Source organism: Solea senegalensis, linkage group LG4 (assembly GCF_019176455.1).
Source record: "Solea senegalensis isolate Sse05_10M linkage group LG4, IFAPA_SoseM_1, whole genome shotgun sequence".
NCBI lineage: Eukaryota > Metazoa > Chordata > Actinopteri > Pleuronectiformes > Soleidae > Solea > Solea senegalensis.
Genome location: NC_058024.1, coordinates 15,439,837 through 15,457,987, shown reverse-complemented (window position 1 = coordinate 15,457,987; position 18,151 = coordinate 15,439,837). Strand labels below are relative to the sequence as shown.

Below are 18,151 nucleotides of genomic sequence, written 5' to 3'. Positions count from 1 at the left end.
GGAAGGTCCCATTGAGTTACAAGATCTCTTCTTCCAGGGAGTCCTGGTCAAGATAGCGGCACAAATATTTATGGAGACGAAACAATTGCGCATATAAAACTCACAACAGAATATAAAAGTTAAAAGGAAGTAATTAAAGGAGAGTAAAAAGAGGGACATAATAAAAGTAAAGTGCAGAAGTATACAGGACACACCAACAAGATCCTTAATCTGAACCCCTACAAAAGGCTATGTAAAACGAGCGCATGTTTCTTTTCTGACGGTCCATAAAACGCCATCATTTGCTGTATTTCTTCATTGATAAGAAAAGATATGATAAAATAAGATAGTCCTTTATTTGTCCTGCAGTGGGGGAATTTACAATGTTACAGCAGCAAAGACAGTATAGATAAAGATAATAAATAATAAGCATGCATTACCAAAAAATGGACAATATATATAGATATAAACAGTACATTGTAGACCGTTTGCAGAATATACACAGTATGGACTTGATATTTACAGTATAAATCTCCCTGTTTTCACATCTACCTTCATATCCCCGCCCCCCCACTATCTTCCCTTCCAAAGTGTCCTTTTATTCTTCAATCATCTTGTTTTCTATGTACTCGCCAATTCTCAATCCTCTTTTCCAGGTTTGAAAAATCTAATCATATCTTTGCCCAAAACACAGTTGTTAGCTAGCTGATTTCTTTCTTTTTTTTTTTTTTATCGACGGACCAATGAAAAGATGATGAATGGACAGGAAATATTCCCACATTTTCTAATTAACTGCAATCTATACAAGTTCCCACACAGATTTGTGTGCCATTTGCTGACTGCACATTAAGGAATGATGAAGCAGAATGCAAAGAAAAACGCTTGAGTGATTTGTATGATGGCACAGTTTTGCAGTCATACATCTTTGCAGACTGACATTCGAGTTTTGTTAAACTCTGTAAACCATCTGTTCTCCCTATATTTAGACAGAAGGACCCGAGATGTAAAACTAGAGCAAAACAAAGTATGATTTTCCGACAAATGTGTTAAAAAACGGACTATATACAGTGGAACATACATGGGTGATGATACCACGTATAGATAAAGCAGTGAATGTGTTATTAATTGAAGAACTAAGAACTAACACTAAGGCAACACCTCCCTTCTCTACTTGACTGCAGTCACCTCTCCATTCACTCTTTTGTTCTTCCATTAGTCATTTCTTCCTTTTCTTCATATGGATTTATTTATCATCCATGTCTCCATATTTCACCAAGCATCTTCCTTGCATTGTCTAACGTGTTCAACTCCATTCTTGTCTACATCCATCTTTTCTTTTCCAATTAAACTTTTACATCCATCCATCAAGTTGTAAATACAGCACATAACTCCCTCTCTCTAAATCGCAAGGATGTTATTGACTGATACAACAAATTTCTGGATGAGGGACCTGCAAATTGACCAGCAATCATGGCTGTATCACCACCACCACCACCACCATCATCATCATTCATCGTTATTCAAGTGACAACGGTTGCAAAAATGAAATTAAGGAAACAAGGGATAAGTGGGATAAGATTATTTTCTGGCTTCTTAATTTTTTAGTGTGATAGATTTCAGTGGAAAATAATATTCACAATTGAAATTTTGCATAAACACATTAAATTACGCGAAGACCGTGTAAAGCAAATGCATAATTTCTCCTCTTCACACATTATTTATGTTACAAAGTAGTGACTGAGAACATGTTAAAAATATATTTTTTCGACATGACCAAAATATGTTTGTTAGCGGAACATTTCTATAATATTCTGTACAAACAAAATACGACTGAATAGCAACAGTCGCGGCGCCTGGTCCCCAGTTAACCGAGTACACCAGAATGTGTGTGTAGTAGTGCATTAGGAGGAGAGGACAAAGTCACTTTACAGGGACTTCAAAGTGCTGATGTTTCATGCACTTACATGATTTTTATTATTTGTATCAATTTAAGTATTATTTTTAATTTAATGTTACACTACATCCGATTAGGTTCAGAAAAACCAGAAACAATCATTGGTTCCTACTTCCTACATGGTCTTCATTTCTTTTGATTTTGATTAAATACATTAGGTTGTTCATTGTGTCTGAAGTGGCCTTTGGTGTAGTGCAGCTGTATTTCATCATCTACTAAATGGATTAAAAACATTTTACTTTTCAAAGTTAGCAACAAAATCTTCCGGGCTTTTTAAAATGAATAGCAGTACCAGTGAAGACTGTTTTTTAATAGCTTGAAGAGCTGGGAGAGAAATGAGAGAGCGGTGGGGGGGAAGAGAAGGAAGTTATTAAGACGACAGTGAAAGAGATAAACATTGAGGGATCAAAGACAGGAAGGGGGAGCTTGGATACATCCAGTATGTGATCAAGCAGAAGTTAAGCCGTGTAGCTGTGTGTGTCTATTTTACAAACATATGGATAAAAAGATCATCAGAAAGTTGTAAAATATGCTCAGAGGTGTATATGTATATACTGTGTATATATATATATATATATATATATATATATATATATATATATATAATAACCCAGCAAAGGGTTTACGTTGATGCAATGCACCGCACCATAAATCCATTCGATCAGTAGAAAGCCACTGCAACATTGCATACATGTCATGCACAAACCCATGTTTTGTTTAAAACAAATCCATTTTGCCAACACTGACGTAGGTTAAACACTGTTCTGTCAGCTCACAAAGCAAGCGTCAGCTTTCTTTTCCTGGCCAAGAAAAGCCCTTCACTGTTGTTCGCAGTGCAGGAGTACTGTTCCAGCATGCATTTGTGTGGTTAATTAAGTTCACTCACTGTCACAAATACAGTCGTACACACAAAACGAGGCATCAAGGCTTCAAAAAAAGCAAAACTCAGTAATTAAACTGAGCACCTTCCTCTTTGCTTTGTCAAGTGCATCTACAGTTAAAACAGCAAAATGCTGGATAAGAAATTCAAGAAACGCCGTACAATCCCTGTTCATTTTCGTTTTCCCTGCAGATTAAAACTAAACCTGTCTCATAGAAGCCAGGGATGTGACATCTTACCTTTTTCACTAGTGGATTTTTTTTTTGATGATGATGATGATGCTTTGCACTGAAAACACTTAAGCACCAACTGTGCTTCTGCACAGTTGAAGTGGAGGACAGTCCAGAGTGAAAGCTCATCATTTCTATCCACAGCTCTGGTTGCACTGGAAGTAGTTTTTGCTCAGCATACACTGAGGGGCAATTATTTTTCCCAGGCCAGTATTAGGCTGCATGTAAGGTGATTATGGCTAATGGTAGTCATTTTGTTTAGCCATAATGTGGCAGTGCTGCGTAATTGACGGTAAGAGCAGGGTTGAGAGATAGTAATTTTTAACCTTTATGTGTTCGGGGGATGATTGAGCCACTGTGATTTTTTTTTTTTCACAACTGCAGGTTGACTACCTTTTTACAAAGCTAATATTCACTACTCTACTCTTACCCATGCTTCCTTTGACACGTCGTCCTTTTAATTGTCTAATTTTACAATGTGTCGTTTCCCTTTGACACTTTGATATTTTTTTTAACCAAACATTCGTCAAAAGTATAGAGGTCACGCTGTCCAAATGCCCAATTAAAACGTGAAACTACACAGTGTGGACAAACGCAGCAAACGTAAAATTAGAAATTGTGAAATGGACAAAAGTAGAGCCGATGTGGAACATGTTGTCGTGAAATGTGCTTCCCTCATGGTAACAATGCAAGAGTGCTATAAAGACTAGAAATGCCACTTCAAGTACAAAAGCTGCATCATGGCTATTATGAAATAGGTCCAGTTCTGGAGAGGACAGCGCAGGGTCCAAATCAGCAGCTTCGGTTAGTGACCTAAAGGGGCTACACCAGTTGATCTCTGTGATCTAAAGTCCAGAATCTGCTGCTTTTCTTTATCCTCCATCATGTGACTGCTCTGTCTTTCCCCACTGATTTGAATTTGTCCCTTTGTCTTGTCCTTGATTTTGTTTTCAACTGTCCTCTCCTGGGACTTTCCCAATTTAAAGGCCAAATAGACCGGAAGCTCCAATTAACGCTGCGTTTGTGTGTGTATCTGCGTCATTACCTCGTTTATGAAACCCTAAAGTTTCAGAACAAACAGTTCAGCCACTGCTGAGAAAATAGTGTTGTATTGTTTTCCTGGGCTCTGCGAAGCGGATCGGCACTTCCTTAATTTGATGTCGTCATCAAAAATCCTCACCACTCCTCTCACCACCGTAGCGCCTCCTGGTGCAGGCACTAGTCCGGGCACATACGGTTGCGTACATTCAACCGCAGAAGAAGAAGAACTACTCTCGTTGTAGCTGCTGAGATGCAGAGCATCCACCGTGCTAGTGGGGGAGTCACTTCCAGGTCACTATTACGTCACTTCCAGGTACCTGGCCAATCACAGAACAGTGGGAAAGCTCTAGTTGGCTGGCCAATCACAACACAGTCCACGTTCTGGGGGTGTGGTTTTGGTCTGAACAGCCCGGCTGACAAGAGCGTCAGTGAGGAGATATTTTGATCGGCTCATTTGCAGCGATTAGGAGGTTTTTAACCATGAAAACAAGTTAATATATGTAAGTAGACCTCCATAACTAACATATATGTGTGATACAAGCATTCTATGTCACCTTCAAATTACGCTTTTTTTTGTAGTAGAACTTGACTGGAGAGCTATTTTGTTCTGCCTTGTTCCTTCCACGTCTTTATTATCTCTTGATTTGTTTTTACTCCTTCATTAAATCTGTTCTTCTGTCCACTTGCTTTAAGCTCCGCCCCGCCTTTGTTCTTCATATTTCTTTTCTTGATCGTCCCATCTGTTTCTGTCTTTTATAAAGCCTGGACTCATGTTGAGAAGAGAAACACCTTCTGGCTGAAGATGTGAAATCATGCACACAGCATGCTCTCATTCATAAAGCCGAAGAAAACACGACAACAAATGTTTGAAACATTGGCTGTAGGTGGATGAAATACACTGTGAATTTAAAATGGAAACCTGCAAGTTAAATTGTGAAAATCCCTGCAAATCAATATGAGATCTTAAAATTAAAGGCAAAATGAAACGCATTTTTTACATGGGAGATCCTTCATCACTGTTAAAATGAGCAAATTATTAACAGTGATTTTGTAAATCAATGCCTTTCCTACGCCGCATGCAGCCTCTGTTGGGTTCAAGGATTGTTGAACTTCTTTTTAATTTTCCTCTCTTTTGGATTTCCATCAACATTTCTCTCATTCCCTGGCTTCCCTTGCTCAGCCCCGTACTCAGCCGTACTTGTATCCTCAATCTTTTATGCTCACTGTTCCGCAGACTCTAATGTGTTTCAAATATCAGGGCAATTTTTCATCCATACCGATGAGAATTCCACTGGCCGGGCTCTGCGGCACTGGGCCTAAAATTAAGTTGAACTTGACCTTGTGCTTCAGAGAAACACAGAAAAAGAGATGAACTTACCAGCTACAACTTTTAATCATTTTTGTGAAGGTTCCCTGCAACTACTTCTGTCTTTGGACAGCATGTTCGTGGATGCAGAACAGCTTGCAGTGCTTATTACCTCCATTTCATGGCATGGCAACATTTCCTCATGTTAGATTACTTGGTGTTGTGCTGTCATCACCCCTTCATGTGACGGGCTTATGGCTGCTTCTCTGACTGTGGCTTTTTGTGGTGGTGTGTCAATGGATATTGATGCTCAAATATGTAACACATCGCAGAAGATGATTGGTGGAGTTCAACATTTTGAAGTAAATCATTTGATTTGACAATTAAATGCCAATTAACGTGTCAAGAATGCCACTATATTGGAGTATATAGTTGTCCTTAGAAATCATTTAGCACATGAAATGATGATTTTACACACTTACAGAGTAGATTAGTATACAATACATGAAATAGGAAGCTCAAACATGTATTTTAAGTAATGGATCATTCTGGCTGCTTAAACATACAGTATATACAGAGGGTATAATAATGTGAAATATAGAGTGTCTTATGTCCTTTATTTCACCAACTATATAAACACACCAGAGCAAAAAGTACTCAAAATGTTTAAAAAAACGGATTGAATTAGTGAAATTTGGAAATATGTCACTGTGCAAAATTCACTTGGCTCATTGTTATGAACACAAAGAAGAGAAAACCGGTCTATTTTGTGACTTCTGCACAATTTTTACTACTAAAAATGCGATATCAAATGAATCATAACTTTGTCTCTACAACACATGAGAATATGAAAAAAATAATAATAATCATTTTAAAGCCTGTGACCTATAAACACACACCCACAGGATGCCGCTGCGTCAAATTACCATGGGTGCACCTGTGGCACAGATACGTGCCACGTGAGCACTAAGGGTTAAGATTGGGACAAACCCTAAAACTGCTGACTTCATAAGAGACCTGATTACAAACACTGTCACAAAATGGTATGTGTGTGAACCACATGTTAAAATGTGGGAAGGTCAGGTAAACAGACTGAAGTCCACTGTACTCCGAGTACAGCGTTGACGCAGTGATACTGTGTTGTCATGAGTCAAAGTCATCCATAACTATGGAGTATTAATAAAGTCACAGTGTAGGAGGAGGCAACTTTATATAGCACACTGCCAAGCATGAAGGACTGCACTAACTGACGCGCACTGATGGTGTAAATGGCCTTCATATATATACAATATGTATGCACGCACTCGCTTCAAAGAACTTGCGCGCGAGTTCTAAAACAATCGCTCTCTCACTGTCAACCGCCCGAGATGCGCACACTCAGCACTCTCCATATGTGCGTTTCATACACACTCTCTCACGCACACACACACGCGCACACACAAAGCCCTGTGACTGTTGGGGGTCAATAAATCTCTCCATTAGCATTGAGATGTCTTCATCATAGTCACTGTTGTGGAGCTGCAGCTACGACTCCATTTCATGCCTGGCTTAATGCATATTTGACCTTGGCGCGCTTAACAGATCACACACACGCGCACACGCACGCACGCACACATATCAGGAGAAAGAAAACCCTCCATACTGAAACGTAAGCAGTTACATGCACACACTTATTAAGGGAGTACATGTAATGTATAAGCGCAGGCATATACCCCTCCTTTGATTCTGGAGGCCTAACCCTCAGTGTGTGTTTATATCTGTGATTTTTGTCGATGTCTATTTGTTACAGTTTTTCCTGATTGTGTGTCTTCCTGTTTGGGAATTATGCTTCCGTCAGGAACACTTGTCATACTGAAACCATTTTATGCAACAAAGAGAAATGCAGTTAGACTTGGCACCGATGGCTCTTCTCTTAATCCTTCTGTTACCATCCTGTCTTTGCCGACAGGATTCGGCATGCATGCTTTTCTTTACCGTAACTCCTAGATCGTTTGTGATGGCTTGAAAGTTCAGAGACAATAGACCAGCGATCTGTCCAGGGTTAACCCGCCTTTCACCCTTTGTCAGCTGAAATTGCCCCCCGACCCTTATGTGGAGGATAAAGTGGTAGAAGACAGATGGATGAATACTGGAAAGCAGAATAATCGAGCTTTGTGCCCGTAGCCCTCAGGACGTCCGCGGAACGATGGTCTAATCACAGACAAGATTTACCGAGTTTGTGACATCAGCTTCTCAGTACTGCAATTCCTAAACGGTTCAATAACTACCAGATATTGAAAGTGAAAATTATGTTGGAAAAAGGGGCAGAAGCACTTACACATTGAACATTTTTTGACAATTACAGCCATAAAATACGGCCTGATTATCATCATCATAAGATGCATTGTCACATTGCATTCATGAAACCTCTATACAAGAGCGAGGCCTGCAAGACAGTGAATAACATTTTAAACTTTAGAGTCCGTCAAATATCATCTAGCTGCAGCGGTGAGATGCAGCATTGGTGTAGCAGTAAATGAGTGAGGGACGAGTGTTAAATGGACCGTCTTGATGTGAGAGTCGCTGTGAGTGGAGCATGATAGATTGTAGTCAGCTGGCTGTCAGCTGATTACAGCTGGGGTGGATGAGTACTGTGTCCTGCCTGAACTGATGCAAAGCTCCATTTGTTTGAGTTTTCCTTATGTCTTCATTATGGTAATAGGGACGCAACTAAATACAGGTATACAGTAAAAATGATATCTGAGGGATGAAGACAGGGAGTGTGCTTGAAAATTACAGTTAAAGAAGGGATATGATTAAGTAAAAGGAAAGACAAAGTGTATTTTGCTGGTATTCATAGAATATCTCTTGAGTTTGAAAAAAAAAAATTAAGTCAACAAACAAGTGTTTTTTCAGCTCAGCTAGAGTGTATACCTGACTGCCTATTTGCAAAGAGCAAACACATAATAAAAACAATTCGGTTTTGAAAATCTTTGCACGTTTGTAACAATGCAGCGTAACTCCATGTGTTTTCCTGCAATGCAACTCAATGTTTTAAAGTTATCTTAACATGACTTCTCATACCCAGACTTCATTCACTTCATACTGTATATCCATTCTGGTTTCCTCTTTGTGGCCTTTGTTTCGGCATTGAACTTGATATATATCTGACACAGGGCACCCAGGTTTTGAATAACACACAGGAAACGAAGATGACAAGAGTTAGTAGAGATTTATGTGATGAGAGGAAAAGATGGAGTAAATTCTCAGCTGAGCCACTCAGGAGAAGGAAGGGAGCATCGCACAGTGTGACCTGGTTCTGTTTCATTGGGCAGACAGTTTGTGTTTGTCCTGACCTCTGCCCAGCTCTCCTTCTCTCCTCTCTTTACACCTGTCTTTCCTTCACCTCTCCCCTCATTTCCTCCGCTCGGTTCCACTCAGTGCTACTGTCCTCGTTACCTTCTTTCCATCTCCATTCTCTCCATGAATCCGCCTCTTCTTTCCTTTTCCTTTTATCTTTACTCTTCTGTCCTCCTTTACAATCCCCTCTTCCTTCAACCCATTTATCAGCTCATCTCCACTCATCTTCTCTCTTTCACTCGTATATCACTCCCATATAACACGTGTTGGATATTGTGAATCATTCATTTCACTCATCCCATTTCCTCCCTGCCCTCACATGAAACATGCATATTCACACACGCACGCACACACACGCACACACAGAGGCTGACCCATGTGGCCTCCTCATTCTTCATTCGTTTAGGGAAGCCAGTGTTTAGATTGCTTTATGGAGGAGCCACTTTAGGCCACAAATGAATCCACAGCCATCATTAACATGCAAATAGCTCCATTAAGAAAACATAAAAGTCATGCACTTTTATATTACAAACCTCTTTCCTTCTGAGACGCATGCACACACACACACACACACACGCAGACACACTTTAACTCACACTGCCTGTCTGGGTATCCACAGCAACATTACAGCGCTGCTGTTTCAGATTCCATGACTGTTGAAAATATTACATTTCAATTAATATGTTACACTTTCATTTGCTTTCTGGTTTTCTCTCACTCTCTGTTCAACTTGTTTAACATGATGTACAGCACAGGTCCTCTGATGTACAGAGGACCTGAGGACATTCTTTCACCAGTCTCTACCCCTCCTCATCTGTCCCTCCACCTATTCTGGCGAATACTATAGAAACACAGTCGTCCAATCTATCTCCCCATTCTTTAACTTCGCCAGAGATATTCTAACGGCGTTTCTCATCATGTCCACCAATCACAACAAAGGGCTTTATTTGAGTCATATGAACTTATCAGTTGTCATGTGTGACCTGTCCCCACTCTCACCTAAATCATGTGTCCATGCAGTGCACCAGCAGCACACATATTGTATATACTGAGTGTGTGTGTGTGTGTGTGGGTTGTTGGTATGTATGCTGTCATGGTAATGTTTCCCTACCAACACCCCCCCCCTCCTATATTTACAGACAGTAGTAGCCAGCCATCGCTCTCCCAGCCGTCTCTGACCCTGCAGAGTTTTCCCTATGGAGGCTGTGAGTCTGTGGAGCTCTCCTACCAGAGCGGTATGTCAACACAACAGTCAGTTCATTTGTTGAGTCGTGGGTTAGTCACTCAATCGGCCTATAAGACGAAGAGGTAGTTAAAGGAATACTTCACCAATGTGTATTCAGCTTTGTATTACTAGAATATAGTGTCACTGGTGGGCACGTAACAAAGAAATGAATGAAGATATTTCTCAACTGACGTTGGGAAGCACAGTTTTTCAACAATACTAGCCCCTATTCTAGTAATGCAAAGCTAAATGCAAATCGGTAAAAGTATTCCTTTAATCACTCAACCAGTTAGAGTCAGCGAGCATGTTTGTCCAGCTGGCCTTATAGAAGGTTAGTCGCTTGGTTACTTTATTAGTGAGCCAGCATGAATTCAGTCAGTCTGTTCCGACATTCCGAGTTCAAAACTTTTGATAACCCTTTGATTATGAGTCACATGAGCAGTTAGTTATTTAATTAGCCAGATAATTGAGCACTCAATTAGAGTTTCAGCAGAGTTAGTCTGTCAATTATATTGCTTGCCATGTGTTGAGTCAGGGATGAGCGACGCCAGTAGTTAGTCAGTTTGTTATTTGCCAGATGCCAGAAGAATTTAAGCGATCAGATAAATGATTTATGTACAGAATAATTCAATAATCCACATCATCAATTGCTTATTTGACAATTTATTAAAAAAAAAACATTGGCAGATGCTTCAGGCAGACTTAGAAGATTATTTACCTCAACATTAACTTGCAAAATGAAGACATTGCGAAATGCAATGATTTGCTGGACTCAGCCTCTTCCTCTAACTGTTTCACTCCTCCAGTTTAAATATTCACCTTTTATTTCTCCTGCTTATGCTCTTGCAGGTCAGTTCCAGGCAGGCCAGTTTCAGCCAGCTATTCGAGTTGCCGACCTCCTTCAACACATCACCCAGATGAAATGTGGACAAGGCTATGGCTTCAAGGAGGAGTATGAGGTGAAAACCAATGCATACACAGAGACATATGGTGGTAACAACAGTGAAACAAGTGTCAATCTTTAGACAGAAGCAGGTGTTAATAAGACAGTAAAAGTAAAATCTACCTGTAACCCCAGAATATTACTGCTGGGGAAAAAAACAAGGGGGGTTTCTAATATAATACATAAAAAAACAAAAATGTTGTTTTTTCCACCCCTCATCATAATATTATGTGTTTTTCCCTTACTATCTATTTCCGTTTTCAAATCTTCATAACTCTCACCACCAATTCCCCTCCCCTCTGTCTTTCTTTATTCATAAGTCCATAGATTTGTTTTCTCCCTCAGTCTTTCTGAATGTGCTCGGCCTGTGACTGTTTCTGAGCACAGTTTATCATATGTTTTTATAATATTCTATGTCATGCATATTCAACCCTGTGGTTGTTTTCCTTTGAAATCCTCATTACCTGTCTACTGTGCAAAAGACACAGTGCCCTCTTTTTCTCCAGCTCGCCGTCTCCCTCCTTTCCTCATAAGAATAAATATTTTCTATTATCAACTCTGCATGAATGTTGAAAATTGTCCCTTTGTGACGCCGTACGTTATATTTTCATTTGCTTCCTGTCATTTTGGTTTATACCCACTGATACGTTTCAGGGGAGAGCAAATGTGATTTATTCACCGCTGCGTGTGTGTGTGTATGTCTGTGTGCGTGCGTGTTCATGCTTGTGTGTGAATAAAAGAGACACAGGCATCGAAGGTGCTGTATTGGACGACACCTGTCACCAACTGCAAATAGAGAAAGATATTCAGTGGATAATTTGTGGATCAACACAAACACACAATAAGACAAAACATTGAATGTCTAATCTTTGATAATTAAAAGTGTTTTCCGCATGTTCGTCAGCACACAAGTGACTCTTTGTGCTTTTGTATTTCGTCAGGTTATTGCAGAGTGCACCACACGTGTGCATGTGTACTTTGTTTGTTTGTTACCTCTTAAGGTCCTTTTCTGGTATAAACACTGACCTTGTCAGGACCAGTAATCCTCATGGAGACCAAAACCTGGTCCCAATAAAGCAGAAGCGCATTTCTGAGGAACTGCAATTTCAATTTTGGTTAGGTTACGGTTAGGTATTAGCAGGTTGGTTGGTGATAAGTCTTTGGTTAGGCTGTACAAAATGACTGAAAGTCAATGCAAGTCCTTAAAAGGATAGCTGCATGTGCATGTGTGTGTATCTGTGTTTGTCTGCCACCACACCCCATATGTCTTCTTGTCCTCGTCTCTGTGTGTGATGTGACCTCGAACGCTGAAACCCATTAACCCCACTAACACTGACAGCAGCCACGCTGTCAACATGTCTCTCCCCACTGGGTTCACACCTTTTACATTTAAAGGGACATTCCACGTTGTTTGACACACATTCCATTTGATCTCACCGTGACAAAAAAGTTGGTTTATTGAACAGAAAAATTGATGATTGAATTTGGTTAATCTGAAGTTTTTCCATCCAGTATATCATAGACGTTTGGGGTTATTTTAGGTTTTATTTATGAATGAAAATTATTTAATTTACAGTATAATGTATGTTAATGTGTAATGATTCAAATTATGTTTTATATGTAATGCACAATATGTAGAATGGTTTATATTTCAGTTTTAGATGTCCAACATTATACATAAACTTTACACAAGATTTTTTTCTGTTTTTATATAGTAAATGAATAATACTAAAAGATTTAGATGAGTGGAGTTTCACTTTCCATGCAGCCTATGCACAATTTACTTTTTTTGTATGCATGCACACACACACACGCACACACATGCAGAAGACCTCCAAGTGTGACCTCATATGTAAAAGAAAAGTTTTTTAACGAATAATTTTTTTTTACAAAAAAAATTGCTTACTAATCCAAAAAGGTGATGGAATTGAAATTATCATTTTTAGTATAAAAAGAGCAGCCAATGCACCACTTATGCATATGCATGCACACATACATACACACATGCATCAGCCTCCAAACTTATATGTGCCCACACACACACACAGTTATACCCATATGCCACTTTGAAAAGAATCAATTTTCTGCTTGAGTGAGCAATATATTCATGTGTCTGTCTTTCCGCTCCAGTGTAGTGTGTGTGTGTGTGTGTTTGCATGGGTGTGGGTATGTAGGTCATATCAGTGTCCAAAAATGAAAGCTGTTGTCTGGATTTGTAAGCCATTAATGGACTCAGTAATGACTGTTCCCTTGTTCCTATAAAGTGTGTGTGCTTGTGTGTGTGTGTGTGGGTTATGATGGGGCTGCTATTTTAAAGTGCTTTGGTATCCATATGGCGACCTCTGAGACTTGAGGTGGAATGCTTAACACCAGTAACACACACACACACACACACTTCTCTCTTTATGTATCTATAAATATAATGCATTCCCTAGCCCTTTACCCTAACCATATCAACTATGCCTTTACCTGAACCTAAATCTAACGCAAACCCAAAAATCAAGACTTGACACCCGAAAAGCCCTCAAAAAAATTTCTTTATTGAGGATATTACAGGTATTAAGAACGCACATAATATACTATATATATATATATATATATATATATTTATATATATATATCTATATATCTACACATATATATGTGTATATGTATGTATACATATATACATACAAACACCCTCGTGGTATTTCCTCCTTGCACATAAACCACTTTGACTCTGAAAAAAAGGGTTCAGTGTGCTGGTTCATATTTTCATATTCCTTTCAGACAAATGCTTTTTGAGCACTAAATAATCAGTCAAACAACAGTTTTTTAATACGGCTCTTCACTCTCAGACTAACACAGCACTTGACCATTGCAATCACAAAAGGTCAACTAAAAAAGTTTATGAGTTTTTTTTTTTTTTTAAGAGTTCAATTACATTTGAGCTGCCTGCAGCGCTGCCGTCTCCTTAAAAAAAAATGTTTTCTTGTGTTACTCTCAGCACTGTAAGTGATGAAAGGCAAGCTATCAGTTCATTAGCTTTTCATTAATATTCATGTCACAGTCTTAACTTCTGCCTGTCCATGTGTCCGTGTACAAGCTCTGGGCACTGAGCCATATGTGCATGCATATTTCTGTGTGTTCATAACTAAATATGAAACAATATTCATTTGTGTGTGTGTGTGTACATGTGCATGTTCAGGCCCTGGCAGAGGGACAGACGGCCCCCTGGGAAACAGCCAAGAAGGAGGAGAACCGCAACAAGAATCGATATGGCAACATCATCGCTTGTGAGTACTGCAATGGCATGGACAGACTGCTGCGGGAGTTTTGCTATATGTATATTAATTTGGGTGTTGATTGCTCATACTAGTTTGGTTCAGTATGGTTGATACCAAGTTGTTTGGTTTAGTTCTTGAGGGGTTTGGTTTGGTTCATTTGGAGAGAGCTCGATGTTTTCATCAACTGGACATGACATAGCGTCCGTCATCGTTCCCCATTTACTGTCCATTCTTGCTGAAGATTTGATTGGTTATAGATCAGTGTCATCTGCCATGGATATATTTTCACTGTTTCTCCATATGGTACATTAATGTTATACTGATAGTACTGGTGAATAGGTAAAACATGGGTAATGTCGCTTTAAAAAAAGATGACTCCTTTCTGTTTGGAATCTGCGCTTCTGTGTTATGTTCGATGTTACGATCATGACATAAACCTGCAATGCAGAAGCACACAACAAAGTGTCTTTTCAGGTGTTTATTTAAAAAAAATACAGTGTCAGGTCCCCTAAAACGCTGTCTCTGTGTGGACGAAATGCCAAAAAAAAGAATGCATATTCACCTAAACCTGTTTCCGTGTGGACGGGCCCTAAGTCATTTGAACCAGGATTAAATGCTGATTATATCCATTACAATTGCAACCAAAAGCTGTTAGAGAGTAAAAAAAAGTGTTAGTGTTTTTTTTTCTTGACCAATGGAAATTTTTTTTTTGTTAATTTTAATATATCCTGATTGAAATAGTTAATTCTGCAGAGAAACTAGAATCTAAACTTTTTAAGCCAAGTTGTGTGAGAGACAAAAAAAAAGGTCCTGGTTTAATAAAATATACCAAGGTGCTATGTATACAGAGACCTTTAGCTGTTACTGGAGGACACAGGTTACCAACCATCTGCCCAGCTGAAGTGTCCTTCAACAAGTCACCGACCGGCTCCCTCCAGATTAGTGCTGATCTGGGTGTTGGAAGTAACCACCTGCTGAGAACCAGATGCCAGTGGAGCAGATCTTGGCAGCTGAATAAGTCAGGGTTATAACATTTCATATTCTTACTACATCAGACGTTGAAACTGATTAAATCAAAGGGAATCAATCAGTTAAATAGGTAAAATACAGTCTTGTACATTTTCGGATCCACCTTTTTCTTCCAGAATGAATTATCAAAATCTGTTCAATCTGATACGGGAAAATTACCATTGGAAAAAGAAATAACCTTAAGTTTGCAGAGATATTGTACTGAAAATTCCTGCCTGATGATCAAAGTCTGCAGTTTTGTTTTATTCATAGGGACTTCTTTTTGGAGCAAAGAACGGGCAGCTGTAATGATGTGCAGAGTGAGGCATTATGCTGCATGTTGCACAAACGTGTATGTGTTGGGCCATTACAGGGTGAATTAAACTAGGACTATGATGCTGTGCAAAATAACAAGGGTTTGCTGTTGTCTGTGAGTGCTAATGATACCTGTCAGAGTACTGTGCATATGTGCATGCGTGTTTATTCATTCTCATTATTGTGGTTTGTCTTCCTTTTGGGGACACAAAGCAAATCCCAGTAACATCCATCACTGTTTACCATCAATAGCTTAGACTAGACCCACCATATTTTCATAATAATCTTTTTTTGTCATACTTCACTGTGAAGCTATCAACACTGCTTTGTTTCTTTTAGTTTAAAAAAAAAAAAACTAATTCCGCACTACCCCAGAGTTTAAAAAAACATAGATTGGAGAACTTTGGAAACACTGCATGAACATAACAAATAACTGTGGAAAAGAAATTGCAGTTTTCAGCCTTTACTCCCATTTTTGGTTCTTATCAGCCAGGACTCCCTACCATTATGTAGGGGTTAGGATAAGGATTTGCTGTCAGTAACAATTCCACCTTGTCTATTTTTTTTTTCCTCCTCATGGAACCAAATGCACGGTCGCCAATCAGAAAATGACCAGTGTTCTTGATCGTATGTGTTTCGGGGTGTATTCCTATAGAAGGGGATTACTTCTGATACTGAGCTTCATCAGGAGGGAGATGATTACTTTAAGCTGTATACAACTTTTGCAGCAGGCAGATAAGTACATGTTGCATTATAAGGCTAGAGTGATGTTTGGCACATGCAAAGGCTAAGTGTTGGGGTTCAGTATGTAGTAGTTGTGATGATTAAAGATGGATGCAAGTCAACGAAATGTCCCCCGCTGTCCCAGAAATAATACCCTTAACATCCACATACACCAAACATAACCAGTGTGATGCAGTGCATTGTGCTTACATTGTTCAGTCTATTCCGGTGTGTGTTTTCCTCACATATCCGTGCACATGTACAATGTCATTACAGGCGTTTAGATGTCAAGGCAAAGACACAGCACTAACCTGAAGGCTTTAAAATGAAACATTGCGGTGAAATGAAATAGCCTGACAAGGACTTGATAGCCAGCAGGAATTATGATAAATTTGCTATTAGTACAAATCCTTTAATTACAAGGACCTGGTAATGGAAACTGTCCATCTTGCCTGCTGTGATTGTAAAAAGAGTAATTTTCTTGAGAAAATGTTGTAAAAGGCCCAGAGGGAAATGACTTTGTGTGCTGTCTTTATTAGAACAAGGAAATATGGTAAGACAGGCAGATCGACTGGCTAAAACTTTAAATATGGGTTAAAGGGTCTTCTGTCTAAACTTTATTCCACATTTAAGGGATTCACTCTCTGGTTTGGAGCTTCATATCACAGTATATATGATCTCATGGAAGGATACATGTATGTGTCTTCATGCTGGACAATGCTCCACTGCCATCAGCCTGATCCATCACCTTTTTTAATAATGATGTAAAATTGGACCTGTCGGTTGTATATATTTTTGTTGTATATATTATTCTAATTGATCCCATATTGCTCTTTAAGATAAGATAAATATTTAGTCCAGTGGTTCTCAAACTGTGGTATGTGTAACACCAGTGGTACACCAGCTTCCTCTGGTGGTACTTCTCTTAAAATCTAAAATACTGTTCTACTGTTCTACTGTATGAATATATACTTATATATATAAGGGCTTTTTGAGTGTTTTTCTGGGTTTGGGTTAGAATTAGATTAGGTTAGGTTAGGTTAGGTAAAATGTAAACATAGCTGACATGGTTCTGTGATTGAAGTGGAGCTGAGGAATTTTGAATGGAGTGTGTAGGAAATGAAACAAATAACAACAACAAAAAGTAATGAAATAATAATAATAATTAGAGTCACTTTATCGCTCGCTCTATCTTAATCTAATTTTGCTATACCAGTGTCTGAAGTATGTGAAGAAGAGGAGGAGGATGAGCAAGAGCAAGCAAATGATCTTTTTCAGATTAAATCTGCCTATTTTCACATTGGCGATGATGGTATTACTTTGAGAGCTCAATATTTTCTCAGGTGGTACTAAGTATAAAAAGTTTCAGGTAGTTAAGAGAATGAAAGGTGATAAATTGTAAACATGCGGCATAAACATCAGGAAATCTAAGAATTTTGAGAAAGTATTAAAATTAGGTTAGTGCTGTGATTCCCAGTGTTGTATTTGTCCCCTAACAAATTTGCAGAATTTCCCCATGTGTACAATAACCTTTTAATTAATTTACCAAACATCCCATAGAAATTATTTACCAAATCAAACCCACCAAAAAGTGGGTCCTCATATACAACGTTCGGGAAACACTGGTATAATATATACAATGTGAGCAATGCCTAACCCAGAATATATACAACAGGACCCACTGTGGACAAACAAGACATCTGTGTTTGTATCTACCAGCAGTAATTGAAGAGACAAATGCCAATAAATCCCATCCATGTTGAGAATTGATTAGTAGGTGTTGACACACGGTTAAGTGTGCCCCTCCCCCGTGTCAAATAAAATTGGCCATCAGTCTGTCCCCGTCTCTACACCATCAGCTTGGTAATGCATGAAAACAATCACTGCATTCAGTGTTAGCTAACATTTTAATAAACAATCAGAGGCATTTTACACAAGTTAC

At 39.0% G+C, this 18,151-nt stretch overlaps 1 protein-coding gene across 8 annotated transcripts in view; it reads left to right on the top strand.

Moving 5' to 3' along the window:
* The window catches only part of ptprt (protein tyrosine phosphatase receptor type T), a 216,343-nt gene that overhangs the window by 161,389 nt on the left and 36,803 nt on the right, over positions 1–18,151 (top strand). For all 8 annotated transcript variants that reach the window (XM_044023698.1, XM_044023695.1, XM_044023697.1 and 5 more), the window contains 3 exons: positions 9,869–9,964; positions 10,804–10,913; positions 14,085–14,172. In XM_044023698.1, coding sequence (XP_043879633.1) covers positions 9,869–9,964; positions 10,804–10,913; positions 14,085–14,172 — 294 coding nt within the window. The remainder of the gene's footprint in view (positions 1–9,868; positions 9,965–10,803; positions 10,914–14,084; positions 14,173–18,151) is intronic.